This window comes from Pseudorasbora parva, chromosome 3, assembly GCF_024679245.1.
Source record: "Pseudorasbora parva isolate DD20220531a chromosome 3, ASM2467924v1, whole genome shotgun sequence".
NCBI lineage: Eukaryota > Metazoa > Chordata > Actinopteri > Cypriniformes > Gobionidae > Pseudorasbora > Pseudorasbora parva.
The window spans coordinates 37,241,707-37,262,273 of record NC_090174.1 but is presented as its reverse complement, the minus strand read 5'-3'; the positions used below and the strand labels follow the sequence as shown (position 1 = coordinate 37,262,273).

The 20,567-nt window shown below is 36.5% G+C and overlaps 1 protein-coding gene across 2 annotated transcripts; it reads right to left on the bottom strand.

The window, feature by feature from the left end:
- Positions 1-215: 215 nt before the first annotated feature.
- gpr107 (G protein-coupled receptor 107) lies at positions 216-20,411 on the bottom strand. Of its 2 annotated transcripts, XM_067438696.1 has the most exons (18): positions 20,273-20,411; positions 19,929-20,051; positions 19,678-19,728; positions 19,327-19,415; positions 19,066-19,208; positions 17,905-17,933; positions 17,762-17,812; positions 17,464-17,583; positions 17,240-17,373; positions 17,012-17,087; positions 16,442-16,515; positions 15,976-16,093; positions 14,301-14,431; positions 14,075-14,118; positions 9,793-9,842; positions 9,201-9,284; positions 6,311-6,432; positions 216-1,321 (listed from the first exon to the last, which is right to left on the bottom strand). In XM_067438696.1, exons 1-18 carry the CDS (start codon positions 20,369-20,371, stop codon positions 1,231-1,233), a joined length of 1,629 nt encoding a protein of 542 aa, XP_067294797.1. In that variant the 5' UTR covers positions 20,372-20,411; the 3' UTR covers positions 216-1,230. The 2 variants fall into 2 exon arrangements, with proteins under 2 accessions (XP_067294797.1, XP_067294798.1); XM_067438697.1 differs by lacking the exons at positions 19,678-19,728; positions 19,929-20,051; positions 20,273-20,411 and having other exon boundaries at positions 19,066-19,245.
- Between the last annotated feature and the right edge of the window lie 156 nt (positions 20,412-20,567).

The following is a 20,567-nucleotide window of genomic DNA, read 5'->3' as shown; positions in this document are numbered from 1 at the left end:
GAACGTCTGACACGACCGGACACGACGCGTCGACGCATTTCACGAACGTCGACGTATTTCCGTAGTCGACGTCATCGATGACGTCGACGCGTCGTTGCAGCACTACATTATAGTCTTTACCATTGTATCTGGTAAACATGAAGAGGTGTGGAAAATGTTGTCCTTCTGTATGCTTAAAAACTAAATCATTAAAAACGCTGATAAGAATTTCAGGGTTGATTTCTGAATGGTTCTTTATCATATAGGTTGACATACAATTTCACATGATATATATACACTTTTAACCAAATACAAAAGACAAATGCAAATGAAACCATTGCACAATTTAATACTGAAACAATTTCATAAAGCTTGCTTAAATATATCCAAAAATAAGCAAAATGTTAAACATCAAAATAATATTCTCCATTGCATTACTAATAACCGTAAATGACAAGATCCCTGAAATCATTTTAATCCACGTTTGATACATTTGAAACACCCTGGATCTACTTCATGAAAGTATTTTGTCATCCATACGATAACCCACAAATACTGAGAAAATACAAAGCAGCAGTCATCAAACCCTGACTAAGCTTGAGAACTGTACACTTTATTCTTTGAAACATTAATCTGGGTTATGTTTTTAAGGACCTGCATATTTACATTAAAATGATTCATTCTGAGAACTAATAATTTAGTTTAATAATAATAGTTTTTAATAATAATAATTTAATAGAAATAATAATTTAAATAATAGCTGAAAGAGAAGTCACTGGCACGGGCGTATTCTACAGATATCCAGTGACCTCACATTCGCTTTCACTCGACTGGAGTGTACCTGTTAAAGTGCCACAGCGCGTCTAAGATCGAGCAATGTGTAGGAAGGTCATAAATAAAAAAACAACCAAATAAAAAAAGAGAAATAAACCCCCACCCCCACCCCCACCCCACACGCACACAGATTCATCAAGGTAAAATGAACAAAGCACAGCACCTAGCATTTCAATTAAAACTTCAGTGGCTAAAGGAATCATAGTGCTGCGTACTGTGAATTCCCCATACTGTTAGTGCAACATTTACAGAGGTGGACATGTATGTGGATATGGAATGTGGGGTCATGATCATAAGAGAAGGTGCACTGGGAATTCTGCACATGTAGCTGTTAAGCTCTTTAAGAATGCCCCACATGTCAGTAGCTGGCCACAGAGTCCAGAGGCACACAGAACCGACAGAGAATGCAATCTCCCATCATGCCATGCTCTCCCTCTCCTCTGATGGTCCGTTTGACAGTTTATTCACCTTCTTAACGCCCTCTCCCATGGCTGTTGAGGTAGTTACCCTGAAATGAAAGAAAATAAATAAATAAATCACCATTAACAACAAAGCGAGCTCTATAATGTAGCAACAAAAAAAAAGAAAGAAAAAAAGTCTCATGTCAAAAAAAGTCATGTCAGTCTTGAGTACCCGAGTAGTATTTAATACTTCACATCTCTGAAAAGTCTTGTTTTATTATATTTTTTTAAAAAAAGATAAGTTTTACCGAGTCTTTCCCAAAACAAAAAAATACCAGATGGGGGTGTATCGTGTGGGCGGAGCTAAAGAATCACACGCACAGCTATTGTGTTGAGAACGTCTGAAAGCGGTGACATCTGCGTGAACCATGGCTATCAATCAGATTGAACTAACAGTTATACATATATGATCCAAAATCTGATCCGGAGGCTGAAATTGAACAGGAGCAGGAGCAACAGCAGGACCTCTCAATGTGGTAGGCTACTGTAACTATTGATTAGACGCTTGTCAACATTTGTGTGTGTTTACTAGTGGTTTATGAGGACATGATTCGTTTTATGGACTATTGCATGCGACTAAACGTTAGCAGTAGCAAGCGGAATGGTTGTGCACATCAGATTAATGCGCGTTTATGTAGAAAAACAATGGAATAGTAGCACATTTGAAGGAAGAAGCACGCTTTGTGTGAACTAGGTTTAATATGTTTGGGTTGGTTTTACAATAAACAGACACCTATAATGGTCAGCTAAACAAATGTATTTAAACACACACCATACATCGCATGCTCCATTAATAAATTAACTATACACGATCGTGTTGTTTATTGATGTGTACTGGATAGCCAACAACACGATTGGTTTACCATTGGTTGCTTCAATGAAGCAGTTATACTCTCCGCCTGCTTCCAAAGCACAACCGTGAACCGTTGGGGCCGCTAAATCAAAAACACCTTTCTTTGGTGACCTTGTTGATTTCGTGAAATCCTGTGATTGCAGCAGCAGGCCTTCCTCAAGCTGTGCAAAACGCGTTTAGGAGCTCTCTCGCTTTGTTCACGCGTGCGTGCCCCCATTCAACGTCACACAGACCCATACTCGAAAAAAAACAAAAAAAACTAGTGAGAAACTGGAGTATTTTTGACACATTAAAAATGTTTCTACTTTACATTTGGTCTTGCGCTTCTTGTAAACATCAGTGTGGACGGAATCTGGATCAGTAATGCTGTTCTGAAATGGCTAACTGAAAACAGGTCCTAACATATTTTCAGACTGTCCCAGTTTTTTGAGGAAAGCCCTTCAAGCGATTTCGCATGCATAAAACTGATGTTTAATTCATAAAAGAGAGAATGTGTTTCTTTAAACAAAACAAAACAAAACAATCCTACTCTTAATCTTTCTGTTGTCTATGGTGACCTGGAAAGGAAATGTTCGGTTTGCTTGGTTTTGTCGTGGCCACAAGATCATTTTGTCGAGATAACGACATCCTCGTCGTGGCCTTGAGATCCACTGTTGAGGGAAAGACATCTATTTCTCATGGCCATGAGTTAAATGCTTAACCTGCGTGATGATCATAGGCTCTGAATAAGCCAATAATAATAACAATTATTATTATTATTATTTTTAACTATGACAAAATAAGGGTGGAATTAACATATTTTATATTGGCCTATATTATATTCCATTATTGCAAGTGATGGTAATGATGTAAAATATTACATTTAAAAAAAGAAACAATCAGTGAATGGCTTTAGAAGACTGTTGGATGGGATAGATGAGAAATGCATACTCAACATTTATTGATAAACTACATTCCAATGCTGTCTATAGGCAATATCGCACACACAATACAATATAACAGGCAGTTAATAATATAATAATTTCTTAATTCTGCTTAATTCGAGGTCTGCTTAATTCGATAATAAATTCATTTATTTATTAAAAAAAAGTTATTTCAAATGCTGTCTAGCTACCATCACGTGCAATAATGGAATATAATATAGGCCAATATAAAATGTGTTAATTCCAAAATTAGAGAAATAGATGTCTTTCCCTCATGATTGCGCAGGCTGTTTAAGCATTAAACTTGTGGCCAATAGAAAAATATAATTCCATCAACATAAGATCTCGTGGCCTCAAGTTATCACAGTCCCAGTGAACCGAAAATATCTCTTCCCGGTCAACATAGTTTTCTAAGATAGCATCAACTACCTCAAGGTTCAAAAAAGGTTCAAATGTGTAATTAAAATGATAATGAAATTAAAGTTCTGTTCTTAATCTTCTCCCACTGAGCAGAAATGTTTGAATCACCTAAACCACGATCACATTTGCATTCATTCCGCCTTATTTGTATACAAGCAATTCTAATAAAATGTGCCCATGAGTTCATTTCAGTTCAGTTGGGTAAGCATTCTGTAATAGATGCAAACATGGACAGAATGTTCAGAACAAAAACTGAGAACAAGTGAGAGAAACACGCATTAAGTCTCTTGCTTTCATGCTCTGCCCTTCTGTCTCTAATAATTATTTGAGCACAGATTGGACTGCATATGGCCACACTAGTACCAGCAAACTGTTCCCGGCTCAGATGCACCACACATCTACTGTTGTTGGAAGCAACAAGATTTACCCATTTCATTATCAAATGTAAATCAATAAAGAAGAAAACATGAGTGCAATACAGTAGTCAAACTGGGTGCAAACATGTCACTAAGGGATTGAGATAGACAATGACAACATTTTCAGCAATTTAAACGCAATCCATAACTACTGCTACAGAACAGGATCCCGGCAGGGATCAAGAGATTCAACGTTTGGCCAGAGACCACAGCACCAGCTCTTGTTTTTCTGCAACAGCTTCAGACTACTGAGACACGAGGTCTAAAATAAAGACTGCGCAATTGCCCAAACAAAGAAAGAAAATCAGATAAAATAACATTCTATTTATAGCTAGCTGTGAGATCAGTTTCATTTTTATGCTACTATAGAAGTGTAACAATTTACCTTTGAAACCTTTGATTTGAGGAGAAAATGCCCAATTTATACCACATTAATAGTTGAAGAGTTAAAGCTGATTTAATATAATATTTTACAAAAGAGGGCAAATGTCACTGACCATCCACTTTTTCAGTGGCATAAACAAAGAGAACCAGCCCCAAGATGAACTGGTACTAGTCTTTCACCTTGAATTTGGCTATTAAACACTTTTTTTTTAAAAGTTAAAATAACCACAACAAATTGTCCCTAAATGTGGAATGACTGGAAAGTTGTTCATAACCCAACTGTTGCATTTAAAGATTGAGATGATACTACTACTACTACTACTACTACTACTACTATTACTAATAATAATAAAAGCACACAGGACAGTTTGGACCTAAACTCTTGAATGCTCATGAGAGCAATGCCCTCTATTTTTGTGGTAATGGTCATCCATCTTTTATGTGTTCTTTGCGAGACTCAATGAGGACAGCTGAATCAGGCCACACCCCAAGTCACCAAAAAAAAGTTTGGGGAAAATAGGCCACAAAACTCTGCCTGTGAGGAAGACAAGCAAGAGTAAAGCACTATGTCCTGTGTATGGATGGCAGGTGGGAGAGATATTGAAGAAGAAGAGGGGGGAAAGTGCAAGCAAGAAACAAGGACATTTGGAGTCACAGGGCTATTTTGGGAAGTACGGGGGGGGGGGGGGGGGGTGAATAGAGCACACATTGCCTGAGGGGACGCTGAATGCAGGGTAAGAAGATGGGGACTTAGGGGAAGGAAGGGAGGATGGGGGCTGTCATGGAACGGAACGAGACTTGGGGTGCGTCTCAATCAGCTCCCTAGTTCAGTAGTCAGGGCACTGATCAGGGAGTCAGCCCATTGACTTATTCCCTGATCAGTGTCCTTACCAGTGAACTAGGGAGCTGACTGAGACGCACGCTTGTACATCAGGGAGTGGAAAGAAATGCAATCCACAGAGACCTTAGCAAAAAAAAAATCACAAGGATGGAGAAAAAACCCACAACAAAGCCAGTAGAAATGACACAAGAGAAAGATATTAAAACAAAGAATCATCTGACCTGATGAGGCCGTTTAGAGTAAATAAATGGCACAGCTTTAAAAAGAGCAGGAAATGACCAGCATGGATGGGAGCGCGTGTTTGGGTGTTCATATAAAAATAAACGGGGCATGACAGGTGCTCTCAGCTAGGGCATGTAATGAGGATGGCTACCAGGTCCTCCAATCAGAAGGAACCCCTCTGGGCTTCTTCTAGAGCCATGACAGGTGGCTGGATCATTGTAAGCCTGTCCGTGAAACCAGGTCGCAGCTGGTAATGGAGCGCAATAGGGTCACGGTATGTAGAGGAGCTGCGTGCACACATGCTCTTATAATTGTTAAAAAACAAAAATGAGAGTAATACAGTTTTTAAAGCTATAGTTCACCCAAAAATGACAATTCTGTCATCATTTACTCACAGTCAAGTTATCCAAAAGCTGTATGAATTAATGTATTCTGCTTGTGAAATTTCATACAGGTAAGAAAGAAATTCATACAGGTATGGGGTGAGTAAATGAAAAACTTGAAGGAACTATCCTTTTAAACTGAGACAGTCTCATCCGATCTCTCGTATGTGGTTATGGTCATCCCACATCCCCAGCTCTCTGTGCTGTGAGTGAGTCATACCATCAAATTGCCCTTGATCTTTTGAAATAAAAGAATGACGCACTATGAAAATAAAATGTTACAGATACAGTGAACTTTAAACATTCAAAGTGTTTTGATATTTCTTTATGTGGAAGTAAGCTATTTCCTGTGACTGCAATAGTTCTGATTCATTACTTTGCACTAGAATCTAATGTGTATGATTAAGATGATGATGATGATAATAATAATAATAGTTTACAACAATGCAGCAAACTATTGCTACTATCTGCAGCAAACTACTATCTTTTTTGAGTAGAGGCAGCTGACACCGGAATCCGGCACATTCAAGTACATTGGCAATGCATAAATAACTGTAAAAATTAGTAGCTATGTATTTAAGTATGATTTCTTACACATCGTCCATCTCCATGTCTTCTTCCTCCATAGACAGCAGGAGGTAGGGGTTATAGGAGGCTGGTCGGAACTTGTGTCCAGTTAAAAAAAAGAAGGTCAAAGTGGCCAGCTCATCCAGCAGCTATGAATTAAAGTAGGAATAAAATACAAAATAAAACTTTGAAAGGTGCCATGTATGCATTTGTGCAAAGTTTGCAAAAAGCCAGACTTTATTTTTTAATTTAATTCATGTGTGTATATTATATATATATATATATACACACACACTCAACTAAAGGATTATTAGGAACACCATACTAATACTGTGTTTGACCCCCCTTCGCCTTCAGAACTGCCTTAAATCTACATGGCATTGATTCAACAAGGTGCTGAAAGCTGAAAATTAGAAATGTTGGCTCATATTGATAGGATAGCATCTTGCAGTTGATGGAGATTTGTGAGATGCACATCCAGGGCACGATGCTCCCGTTCCACCACATCCCAAAGATGCTCTATTGGTTGAGATATGGTGACTGTGTGCGCCATTTTAGTACAGTGAACTCATTGTCATGTTCAAGAAACCAATTTGAAAAGCTTTGTGACATGGTGCATTACCCTGCTGGAAGTAGCCGTCAGAGGATGGGTACATGATGGTCATAAAGGGAATGGACATGGTCAGAAACAATGCTCAGGAAGGCCGTGGCATTTAAACAATACCCAATTGGCACAAATGGGCCTAAAGTGTGTCAAGAAAACATCCCCCACACCATTACACCACCACTAGCCTGCACAGTGATAACAAGGCATGATGGATCCATGCTCTCATTCTGTTTACGCCAAATTCTGACTCTACCATCTGAATGTCTCAATAGAAATCGAGACTCATCAGACCAGGCAACATTTATTCAGTCTTCAACTGTCCTATTTTGGTGAGCCTATTTTTCCTATTTGTAGTGCAAATGAGTGGTACCCGGTGGGGACTTTTGCTGTTCCGCCTATCCGCCTCAAGGTTGTGCGTGTTGTGGCTTTACAAATGCTTTGCTGCATACCTCGGTTGTAACGAGTGGTTATTTCAGTCAAAGTTGCTCTTCTATCAGCTTGAATCAGTCGGCTCATTCTCCTCTGACCTCTAGCATCAACAAGACATTTACACCCACTGGACTGCCGCATACTGGATGTTTTTCCCTTTTCACACCATTCTTTGTAAACCCTAGAAATGGTTGTGCGTGAAAATCCCAGTAACTGAGTAGATTGTGAAATACTCAGACCAGCCCGTCTGGCACCAACAACCATGCCACACTCAAAATTGCTTAAATCGCCTTTCTTTCCCATTCTGACATTCAGTTTAGAGTTCAGGAGATTATCCTGACCAGGACCACACCCCTAAATGCATTGAAGCAACTGCCACTGTCCATTAGATAATTGCATTAATGAAAACTTGAACAGGTGTTCCTAATAATCCTTTAGGCGAGAGCACATACACATATATATATATATATATATATATATATATATATATATATATATATATATATATATATATATATATATATATATATATATATATATATATATATATATAAATTACACACTTTTTTTAAACATGCTAACCCAATATGACATCTTCATTTCATACAATAATTGCAATTTATAAAATCTGAGATTCAAATGGTTCTAAATAAGTATTTGTAACACCACAGTTATCTTATAGAATATAAGCAATAGATGTAAAACTTAGTCCCTGAACTCAGCTCAAAACATTATCTATGAATTGCACTACTTCCACAAAAGGTCACTAGATGGTGACCTTGTATACATAGGGTGACCACCAGAAATTGGGAGCATTGTCCTGCATCCTGCAAGACATAAGCAGTGTCCTGCATTTCAATTGTCTGTTGTATTGTTTTCTTCCTTGAAATTACAATTAATTGCCGTTTAAAAATCCAATTGTGCAGCCGTCATGCTCAAGCTAAAAATAACCAACCAATTTATTTATTGAGAGGGTTTTTTCCACTGATGAAAAAGCACTAAATCAAGTAAAATGCATTTATCGTTTAAATAATCTAATAAAGGAAAAATAAGTTAGACAAAATTTAAAAAATAGGCTTCCCAACTATTTTAAAGAAAGTGTATGTAAGATTGTGGACAAAACTGGTACTGCAATCACTTTCAAATGACCATAGAGCATGTATCCCCTCTCCCTCCTGCCTCGAGGTTGCCAGATAGGCTGCAGGATCCAGCAGGAACGTTTATAGCTACAGCCGAAACACTACTGACTTTGTGATTGGTCTATAGGTGGAGGACGGAGCTTCAGGCCAAAACACAACATGTCAACATCAACATCAGTTGAGGGCTGCAACAACAACTTTTAAATGACAACATCCTGGCCGGACTACTGTTGGCAGTGATTTAAGTATTTGAAATAACATGATTTCTTAATGTCTAGTGACATATCAGGGCCATTTTATGATTAATTGAAATACATTTCTTACATACAGTTCCTTCAATATTTACACAGCATCATAATAGCACATTTATTGAATTGTCCCACAAAAATCACATCTAATGTCCTGCAACAGAGCAATAACAAAGTGGTCCCCCTATGTATACGGCGAAGTAAAAAAATTCATAGGTGAACCCTCATGCTGTTGAAAAATGGGTATTTTGCGGTCAAACCAAACGCATCCACATACCATATGTTACCTTGGTGATGCTGAAAAATTACTTCACCCTCCATTAATTAGCTTTAATATAAAACACTAAATATTGCTAAAATATTACACATGAATGCCTGTATGAACAGATCGATAGGGAAGTTTATGTTTAAAGTGAACAAGTCTTTAGTGCACTTTTACTATACTGATGTTTGGCAGCTGTTGAATTAAGTTTGAGGAAGCCACCATCACTCACCTGGTAGAGCCATTTCCATTGGTAAGGTACAATGACCTTGATGAGACTGGCAATGATGCGGGTGAAATAAATATAGCATACAATCTGTGACACAGAAAGAGATGGAGTTAGAGTGAGAAGAGATTAAAAAGAGAGAAAGGAGAGATACACTAAATATAAAAGATTAGATAACTGTATTTCTAGTATGATTTTGATTAGAACAAAGTTATGACAAAATAAAGAAATGTATCTAAGATTTTGGACTATTTCACTAACCAAATAAGTAAATGTGACACTGATCATGTGAACGCCTCACAGTCAGATGTTTTTGTTTCCATTGAAGCACTGAACAAGATACTACAGAAATGAATTTAACTTCATGTAATGTCTTTTCTATCATTACAAACTAATTCATTAAATCAGAAAAATGGACATAGACAGAGCTGGAGACATACATTTAATGACAAATCCAGACATGGTGAAAAATAAATAAATGCATTTAAAGAGACAGTGACTCTAATAAGTCTCATGCCATGACTTGCACCAAGCACGTGTCCTTATAAAAGCATTGTGTCTGTATGCAAGTGAGAAGGACAGTGAGGCGAATACATACCATCACATAGTAGTGCCTAAAAAGCTTGAGTTGAGCCAGATTGATGGCAGCTAAAAAGAGAAAGAGTAAGCCAAAGATTACAGTTAAAATAGAGTGAGAGGGCATGAGCTTTCCTTTTACCTTTCATGCTTCAATTACTGTGGTTCTCACTCCTACTGTGAAAACTGTCAAAATCAGAAGGCAATCAAAGTCTTTATCTTTGTGCCCTGTGAGTAAAAGGCAGAAGACGATTATCTGAGAGGAAAAAAGAGTGGTGATTGCCTGAAGAAAATCTTTTCTTTTCAATATAGGATTATACGGAGTCATAACACACCAAAGCAACATATAGTGGAGCTACAGTATATGCATCTTATATTGTGCCTAAATATTGCCACTTTAGTAACTTAAGAGAGAGAGTCATTTTTCTGCAGTAGCAAAAATTGGGACACAAACATTGGGGCTAAGGGAATAACCTGCTTCCTTTTGTGCTGATCTCCCTCACACACCTTGAATATTGGTGGGGAAAAAGTTACTGTAAGCATGTTAGATTGTTAGAAATAGGCATCCTCAGGGATCTCATCAAAGATATGAAATAAAAGACAGCACACGTTTATTTCAGGCCACCGACCTGAAATAGCATCATTCAGCAAACATCTCTATCGCAGAAGCTAAAGGCACAGCAGGACATTGTCATCAAATCTCGCACATCTTCATTAAGCACTTTTTTTTTCTCAGCTGGAGGTTAAGGGTTTTATATGTAAGATTTAAAGAAATTATTGGATTATTTCTGCATATTTTAATAGAGAAGAGTTAATGGGTAGGGAGGAAAAGCCCAGAATAACAGATACAAGGACTTGTGATATAGCTTGGCTAGTAAAAAACATAAATTTTTCATGTACGCGTTACTATTTAAAATGTATTCAAGGGGTGGGCCCCTAACGATGATGTCATTTTGCCATGTTAATATTATGGATTATCAATATACATGTTTATATTGATAATCCATAATATTAACATGACATATGTATTATCCCCCCATATATACAATTCAATATGGCGTAGAGATACGGTTGCATCTCATTGAGATATGCCGTATCTTGTACATTTGACCTCACTTGCAGGAAGTGATGGCGCGGTCATGGCTTTTGTACATAGTGTTGTATTTGAGGTAAAAGATATATATACTATTGGGTTTCTCGCAGAAACCGATCGTTTCGTGTCTTAAAACAATGTGTCGCCACGAGCCACATGGGTTTAATATGGATTCGTATGCCTGTGTGTTTTTAACTCATAGAAATACACACCCATTGACATGCATTATACGAGCAACGGTTGGAGTTCAAAATCTTCATTTGCGTTCTACTGAAGAAACAAACAAACCTACATCTTGGATGCCCTGGGGTAAGCAGATAAACATCACATTTTGGGCCCTATTTTAACGATCTGAAACGCAAGTGTCAAAGCGCGAAGCGCAAGTAACTTTGTGGACGGGTCTCGGCGCTGTTGCTATTTTCCCGGCGGGATAAATGGCTCTTGCGCCCGGCGCAAATCTAAAATGGGTTGGTCTGAAGTAGCTTCATTATTCATAGGTGTGGTTTGGGCGTAACGTGAATAAACCAATCAGAGCGGCATCCAACATTCCCTTTAAAAGTAGGTGCGCAAGTTCCCTTATGGATTGCTATTATTATGGCGTATTTACCAGGCGCACGCCAGGAGCGGTTCACAGCCGAGGAGACTGATGTTCTTGTAAGAGCAGCCCTTACGAAACAAAAATATATTGCAGTATATTGGAAAATTTCATGCAATATATTAGGCAATATATTCACATATATGGGAATTAATATTTATATTTTTCAATATATTGCAATATATTGAAAGCGGCAATCATTTGTATATTTTGCAATATATTAATTACACGAATATATAATATATTTTATAATACCATCAATATATCATTCCATATATTTACAATATATTAAAGTAATATATTGGTAAATATATTTTCCTTTCGTAAGGGAGTGAAAGACAGAGAAGTTGTGTTGTATGGGGATGGGAGAAACCGTTGTTTCAGTCGATTTTTTTTCCTGGTTCTTGACGGACAAACCAATTTTTCAGATGTCCTTATATACATTTATGTCTTGCCACTATTGGGCAAACAGGTCTGATCCTTAATTACTACAATTAGCCTGAATAATATGTAAGCTAGATTTATGCCTATTTTTTCACATCTTCATGGCACACCACAATGTGTTAATATTTTTTTTAGTGTAACAATTTATGATTTGCAAAAATAACTGTTGCATCTGTGTAGATTACATGAGCAAAGTGTATGTGCGTTGTTTATGGTCAAGCATGCGCCCTTAAAATAGCATAATGAACAACGCGCAATGCCCCACTGACTTTAGACTAGGTTTTTTCTGGTCAGTGGCGCAACTGTTTAATGGATCAGCAAAATAGCACCAGGGATTGTTTGTGCCGGAACACGCCTCCTTTTTTGCGCTGAACCGCCCAGGAAGCGCAAGTTCATTCACTAGTTTAGCGACGTGCTTCTGTGGAGGGAAAACCGTGCTTTGCGCGGGTGCAAAATAGGAATGACACATGCGTCGGTGTACAAAGTCAATTGCGCTGGGTGCAAGATAGGGCCCTTTAATTTTTGGGTGAACTATCCCTTTAATATTGCTCCTGGCAAATTTCTGTAGTTATACATAACACCACAGATCTATAAAGCTATAAAGGTTTATACCGGATGTGTGTGGTGACTAATCTACATAATCTAAAAATGGCATTTAATAATTAATAAAAAATTATATGCATTAAGTTTAATAATGTCTACAATACATTACTGTTCAAAAGTTTGGGGTCATTATTTTTTTTTTTAAGACTCTTATGCTCACCAAGATTGTATTAATTTAAACAAAAACATAATAAAACTGTAATACTGTGAATTATTATTTCAATTTTAAATAAAACTTTTTTCTATTTTAATACATTTTGTTTACGTGATGGCACTGGATATAATAGTGCTCAAGAAACAAATTATTATTATCAATGTTGAAATACATGTTGCTTAATATTTCTGCCAAAAAAAAAAAACTTTGCCCCTGACTTTTGAACAGTATAACACATAAATAACAGATTTTCTTCAACATAAGAATTATAGAAGTATACGGAAAAATATAAATAAAAAATTACTGTATCTTACAACAATGCACAATGAAATAAACAAAATGTAAAAATGAAATGAGGTTATGGAATTTGCATAGACCCCGTGCTGCAGGGTCAAATCTGTCTATCCATTCCCTGGATTTGTGGGTAGGATAAAGTCGTAGCACAGGCTGGTTTCTCTGAGCTATGACATTTACAAGCTGCCTGGCATCTGCTGTCACAACAGGCAACAATGCACGGTGGCGGAGCCCAAGCCATAGAGAGCATCTCTAGCAGGATCCTTTTTTTCCACCCTAAAACTATCACACCACAATAGAGACACACACTATTTGCGTTGTTTGATCTAAGTCACACAGCTTGAAGAGATAAATCAGGGATGACGCATGTACTGTTTGTTCAATGGAATGGGAAACTACCCTGACCAAACATGACCATAGATGACCATACCATGACCATTGAGTTGATTAAAAACCAACACCACCTCATAATAAGCAAAATAATGTAATTGCTTTTTCCTATCATTTCACCATATACACTACCGTTCAAAAGTCTGGGGTAGGATTTTTTTTGTTTTTTTTTTTTAATAAGTCTCGTGCTCACCAAGGATGCATTTATTTGATCAAAACTACAGTAAAACAAATATTACATTAAATTAAATGATTTATGCTGAATAAAACTGCTAAATAAAATATTTCTTTAAAAAATTTAACTTTTGAATGGTCGTTTCCTTATAATAATTCAGAGACTACCACAGGAAGTCAGAGCATTTACATGGCAGGTTTTACTATTTTGTTAAAGTAAGTCTAGAGCAGCATGCCAAGAACTGCTGCATTCTGGAAGACGGCACAATTCAATTTCATGCAGTAAAGACCAAGTCTTTTGAATAGCATGTAGAGAACCAGCCAAAGGAGAAGGAGTACAGCTCAATCAACCAAGCAAAGCATTTAGAAAGAACACAAATTGGCACTTTCCACAATAATTCATTTAAAACGGCTTCAACATGGTGGCATGACTGACGTCTTTTACAACTGATTATAAAAAATTACACTAAAAAAGGTAGATATGGTGATCAAGTTTTATATCAAACTTTATTGAACTGTTGACCACAGAGTGCCCTGACAATGTAACTTCAACATACCTTTGCCATCTGTTGCTGATGCCTCTTGTAAATGTCTTATGGACCTACCAAACAAAAACAATTGCTTTTAGACTAACAACTAAAGATAAAAAGCCAAAACAGCCTCCCATTTACTCATATAAGACATACAGCAGACTCTGGTCTATTAGTCTTCAAATGATTTAATTTATGGTACAGAAAATTAAATCTGGACCACATCAAAATGACAAACATGGAATGCGCTTACCAGACGACTGGAAAGAGAATAGCCCCGCAGCACAGCAGATCTACTAGAAACAGGATCTCCATCCACAGACCATACTCGCTGGAGCCCTCCTCCGTGGACTCAATAATGATGTACGCCACATTGGCCAGCACCTGATATCAAAAGGCCAACATTACCACATTATTACCACAACTGTAATTATCATAGGACAGCAGTGGTTTAGCTTAAAATCCCATTAACATTCTCTTTTTATTTAACCAGGAAAGTCAGTTGAGAACCAGTTTTGATTTACAACGACGACCTGGCCAAGGGGGCAGCATAAAAAGCGGGTACAATACAATAAAAACATAACAGTTACTAAATCACACAGCTATAAACAATGACATGTAAAACAAACAAATAACTAAAAACAAGTGTAATGATCTCGTACTATTGACTGAATTGAATTTTTAAAAGGAAGAGAGCGAAATAAATTAACCAAGTCTGCTGCAGAAAACTGAAAAGAGCAATGACCAAAAGAGGACTTAGTATGCAGAAATTAATGAAACTGCTAGAGCGCTAGTAATTATGAATATTAAGAAGTGCCTATGTAAATATGATGGAGTTTTCCCAATAAGAGAATTCTTTATGATTAATAATTAAAACCAATTAATTTGTCTACGAGAACGAAGAAAAGGCTGGTTTAATAAAGAATACAAGTGGCAATGGTGAGTGTTAAATAAAGCTCCAGTCACCAAGCGGATTGCAGACAACATCCAGTTTATGAAGGAGAGTTTTTGAAGCAGACCTGTAAACTACATCACCATAATCCAAAATTGGAAGCACTGTCATATTATCCAAAAGTTGTTTTGAAGAATGTGTAAAAGAAGATTTATTACGTTAAAGAACACCAATACGAGATTTAACCTTTCTAAGGAGTACATTTAACTTATGTGAGTTTCAAACGACAATTTACTAAGCCAGATACCAAGATATTTGTAGCATTCAAAATAATCGATCTCCAAGCCATCCAATGAGAACATTTTAGGCAGATAGTCAACATGTGGTAGATATCTATTAAAAAAATATGCATTTCGTTTTATTTGTATTTAAATTAAAACGAAGAAGACTAAAGAAAGCATGTTGGATCGTGGGTAAAACTGGCCTACAATAAATACAGTGCATTGGTCAAAAAACAACTAGATGTATTAAGTAGTGTCCTCAGCATATAAATGTACGTGAGAATCACTTGCAGCAAGAGCAATATAATAAAAATAAATATTAAAAAGTATAGGCCCCAGTATACTTGCTTGTTGAACACATTTAAATAGGGGCAGGGGATCTGACCAAAACCCCTCCACCCTTACCGATTGTGAACGACCAGGACAGTAACTCTTGAACTAAGCCAGACAGCTCTCAGAGAGTCCAATACCTCTCAACCTATTCAGCAGTGTCATGGTCCACAGCTTCAAGGTCCACAAAGGCCTTTGCAAGATCAACAAATGCAGCTACACAATATTCTTTGTTGTCAGTGGCGCATATGATGACATTGAAAATGCAACTATAGCCTTTAAAAATAATGTGTTGTCATCATCTATGTTCACTAACGTCTAGAAAAATGTGTTTGGTGACCTCTTTATTGTTTTTAAAGAATGGGGATTTTAAATGTATATTCATACAAATGAGGACTGATACTGTATTTAAAGGAGACCAATACCTGCAGGGGAATGACGATCATGAAAATCTTTTTGTCCTTATCCGAGAGGATATGCTTGACAAAGGCCCAGCCAGTTCCTATTAACGCTATAGTGATGAACAACAGCGCCCCCTTCAGCCTGCACAAATCAAAACGTTCAAAAAGTTAAATATTCAGCTCTTTAGTTATCAAGACAACAGCGTAGAGGTTTTCATCCAAAGTACAAGTTCTCAACCTACCTACAACAACCTAAGGGATGTTTTAAATGGCTGGAATACACTAAACAACTCCTGTCCAGATTTTCAACGCTAGTTGCCGAAAGTCAAAGTAACCCTGTAACCATTTAAGTTAGCAAGTGTATGTGAGCAAACATTTGAATGGTTGTGTAGTGTTTTACAGCCTTAATAGCAAAAACATAACATGCATATCTATATTTTGCTTACTTCATCATAATCCTGTCTTATCCAGTTTATGTTGGTGAACTTACAGGTGAGTAATGTAGTAGACCACAGCCCAACCTTCAATAGGAAAGCCTTGATTGGAAATGTAGTAGTAGTCAATCTGTAAAATAGGATAATTAAATAAAGGTTAAAACAAAGGCCTTTTTTATCTAGCTAAAACTGTCGTGTGGTTCATGGCACAAAATGGAATAAAATTTTAGTTCTAAATTAAATTTTCCCTAAATTGCTATGTTGGTGGAACGATTATGGTTTGCTAATTTATTGCGTATGATTTAGATAATGTTCTTGAAAATTGAAAACTACAGAGCCCTGCACATTACATGCAAGAAAAAAAAATTAATCGTGCTCATAATTTACTTATTTGTTCCCTCGATTTATAAATCGTGCACACAATTTAGCAAATCAAGGGAACGCATTAGTAAATTGTGCGCATGATTTATACATCGGTGGAACAAATTAATAAATCTTGAGCACGATTTAGCCAACTATTTTTTCCTGCATGTCATGTGCTCCGTAGGGCTCCATAGAAAACATTTACTTCAAATATAAGTATTTCCCTCAAATGTTCACATATGAACAAAGAAGTAAAAACTCACTGCATGGAAAATAAGGGAAAGTGACTTTGTAAATGGAAGAGCAGCCATCAGCCAATGAATCTTGTAAACATCAGCACTAAAATAAAAGAGAATTACACAGTGATTCAATAAGCTGCTCAACAATCTGAAATATGATTTTGCTGCTCTCTACCGGTCATTTATTGTATAAAAAAAACTGCTAATTAGAAATGTAAAAAATTACAAAAGGTCTGTTATTGTAGCACTTACCTATGGGTGCGCAAAACATGAACCCAAAGTGTGCCGATGAGGAAGAAGAACATGGACATACAGATATAAAGCTTAGGTAAAGGAATCTCTCCCGCTGAAAGGAAGCTTTCTGGATTCTTCTCTTGGATGCTGATCTGAAATTAGATTTATTGCCTGAGTATATGAACCGCATGACTGCATTACATTGAAGGACACTGTATTTTAGAACTCATAAAAACACTCACATTAATGCTGAAAGGCAGCATGTCTAACACAGAGCTGTCCTGTTTTGACATGGAGTAGCAGTTGTAGAAATAAAAGTTATAAAGGCCTTGCTGCTCATCTGTTGTGATGTTGAAGTAAAACTAAAACAAGAGCAGGCAAGTCAGTGGGATAAACAATTGGGAAAAGTTTTACACACACACAAAAACAAGCATGGATAGAAATGGACAGAGAACTGACAGAGTTCAGCCCAGAACTAGCTTGATGTGCTTCAGAATCTCATGAGCTCTAAGCAATAGCCTTTCATATGGTATGTCCTACCTCAAAAGAGTAGTTTTTGTCTTTTTTATGAAGAGGATATGTATCTTCTGCCTTGATACGTGGGAGTAAAGAATGCAGAATTAAGACATTAAGAGCCTATTTTAAGAAAATGCACAATCCTAAACAATTCCGTCAGATCTCACCTCAACATCTCGCTTGGATTTAGGCCCCGCTGCAAATAAATAGGAGAAAAATATGAAAGTAGACCGATACAAAACTGAATGAACATTAAAATTCCCTTGATTAAAAGGCTTTCATTGACAAAACACAGAAGATGAGAGCAGATATCCACGATTGTTCAAAAGTTTGGGGTGGGGTTTCTCTGAGCCAAGACATTTACAAGCTGTCGGACATCTGCTCGAATCCGCTGTTACAACAGGTGACATACTATGGTGGTATGAAACTTGTAAATCAAATAATTTTATACAACATAACATATAGTTTTATATATGCATGGTGTATTCATCAACTGAAGGCCTACCGGAGTTTGTTAACAGTTCCATAAAATAGCCTAATGAAAAAGCTGTCGTTTGATGTACTATTACAATACAAAAATAATTTTACTTCTGAACAAATAAAGTAGTAACTGATGTCATAAATACACATGCCTGATGTTTTGCCAGATTATATTATAGATGAAGAAAAAAAAAAGAAAAATTAGAACGAAAGAGGAAAATAAAGTGGGTTAAATTGAAGCTCTAAAAGATTTTTAGAATCATTATCTTAAGCTATATCTCCTCTGTTGACGGCTCTGTTGTAGACCTAAACATGCAAAACAGTTACACAAATAATATGTTTATTGATTATTATTGTTATTTTTTAAAGATTATTATTAAATACTCTCATTATTAAGTGAATGCTATTCTGTTCTAATTTCGCTCTTGAACTTGAACAAAAACGGGTCAACCAGAAGTGAGAGGACACATATATAATATACACAGTTTCAATTTAAAATAATTATCAATATAAATATTTGAATATGTTTTAAAAATTACCATTTATTACTACGATGGCAAAGCTGAAATTTTCCGCATCATTACTCCAGTCTCCAGTGTCACATGATCGTTCAGAAATTATTATAATATGATGATCCGCTGAATATGTTTTGTAGAAACTCTAAAGGATTTTTCTGAAGAACTAAGTTCAAAAGAACAGAATTTATTTGAAATATAAATCATTTTTAGCATTATAAACGTGGGTTCTGATTAAAAGTATTAATTTCTTTAATAAAAAAAAACATTTGAGTGAACCACGTGATGTGATTTACAGTTATTATCAGTAAGATAATAAAAAAAAAGACTTACTCTTAGACTGAGATCCATCATCTGGCCCATTGTCATGGAGATCTCTCTCCTTTTCAGCTTGCAGGTCCTCTGCAATGCTTTTGGGCAACCTAGTTATGATGTTGGGAAACACACCAGCCTCCGCTGAAGTCTTCTTCCTCACTCTGAGGATATCGCAAGTCATGGCAGAACATTCACAAACTAGATAATAGTAAATTCATTCTAATGTTATGATTAAAACAATTTACAATGTGTAAAAAAAAAAAAAAAAAAAAAACTTACAGGTTATTTTTGAAGTCCAGCAGTAGAAGTACCCCAACAAAAGTAATACTTGGATCCTTTTTCAGAGGACAATAGTCCAGACGCTCATCCTGTGTGTTCATAAGAGAGGATGTCAATTATCTGAATCAGTTTGACCGAAAAATCACACAACGAATGACTGAATTTAATATTAGCCTAAATCTAATATTATATTATGAATCATACTGTACTACTGTAAGATCCTTAAATGACAAGATGGTCAAGTTACAGCTGTTAATTTCTGCTAATGTATGCATATTTACAAGCAATAACAAATCTACACAGTCATCATCATACACATATTCAGATGGACATTGAAAGAGAGATACTGACCAGATATGTGGAGAAGCCATTATTGTTTGCACGATCTAGGCTAAAACCAATCTGCAAAATAATATAGGATACATAAGATATTTAATTTCTGTATGTGACAGGTGACATGTATTTTCTCAAAGTATGTTTTGCATAGGGTGAGATTAAAAAGTTCATAAATAATGTGCGAGACATTTTCATATTGTGTTATTTTATCATTTAAAGTAGACCGTGTGAAAGCCGATCATTTGACAGGCAGGAGAGAGTCTGACCGTGGAGCTGTCAATGTTGTCCGTCTTTCCATCAGTGAAGCTGAGGCTGTTCATGCTTATACTCATGTAACCATCTTTATAAAAGCCGAATGAGTTCAGATGGACCCGCTGACGGATGTCGTCCTAGAACAGAACAAGTGTGTTTAGTGGCGCACGGACATTTACCCGCTGAGATGCGTTTTAATGATCTGTTAATGGTATTTGCATTGTCACAACAACACGATAATGATTGACAAATATTAAGACACTAAAGACAGCATATGTTGGCATTAAACAACATTGATGACAATACAGTGAATGTACGAATGTCATATTAAAAAAAACGAAGCACAGCCCACGCATACCTTCAGAATGAGATGATGAACTCGACATTGACTTTCTATGATAAGAACCGTAATAATCGCATTAATAACTGTAAACATACATCTCTTCCTAGACGCCATTTTTAAAACAGCTTCAAAAATAAAAACAGGTCAATCGTACTATTGTTTCCGGTTCACATATTCAATGAACGACGTCCTCTAGCGTACGGGGAAAAAAGACTTGTCAACATGCCAAATGTATAATGGTTAATATGTTAATAAATAAATTGCATTTCAGTTACTACAATGTATTGATGTACCGTTCTATAATACACTG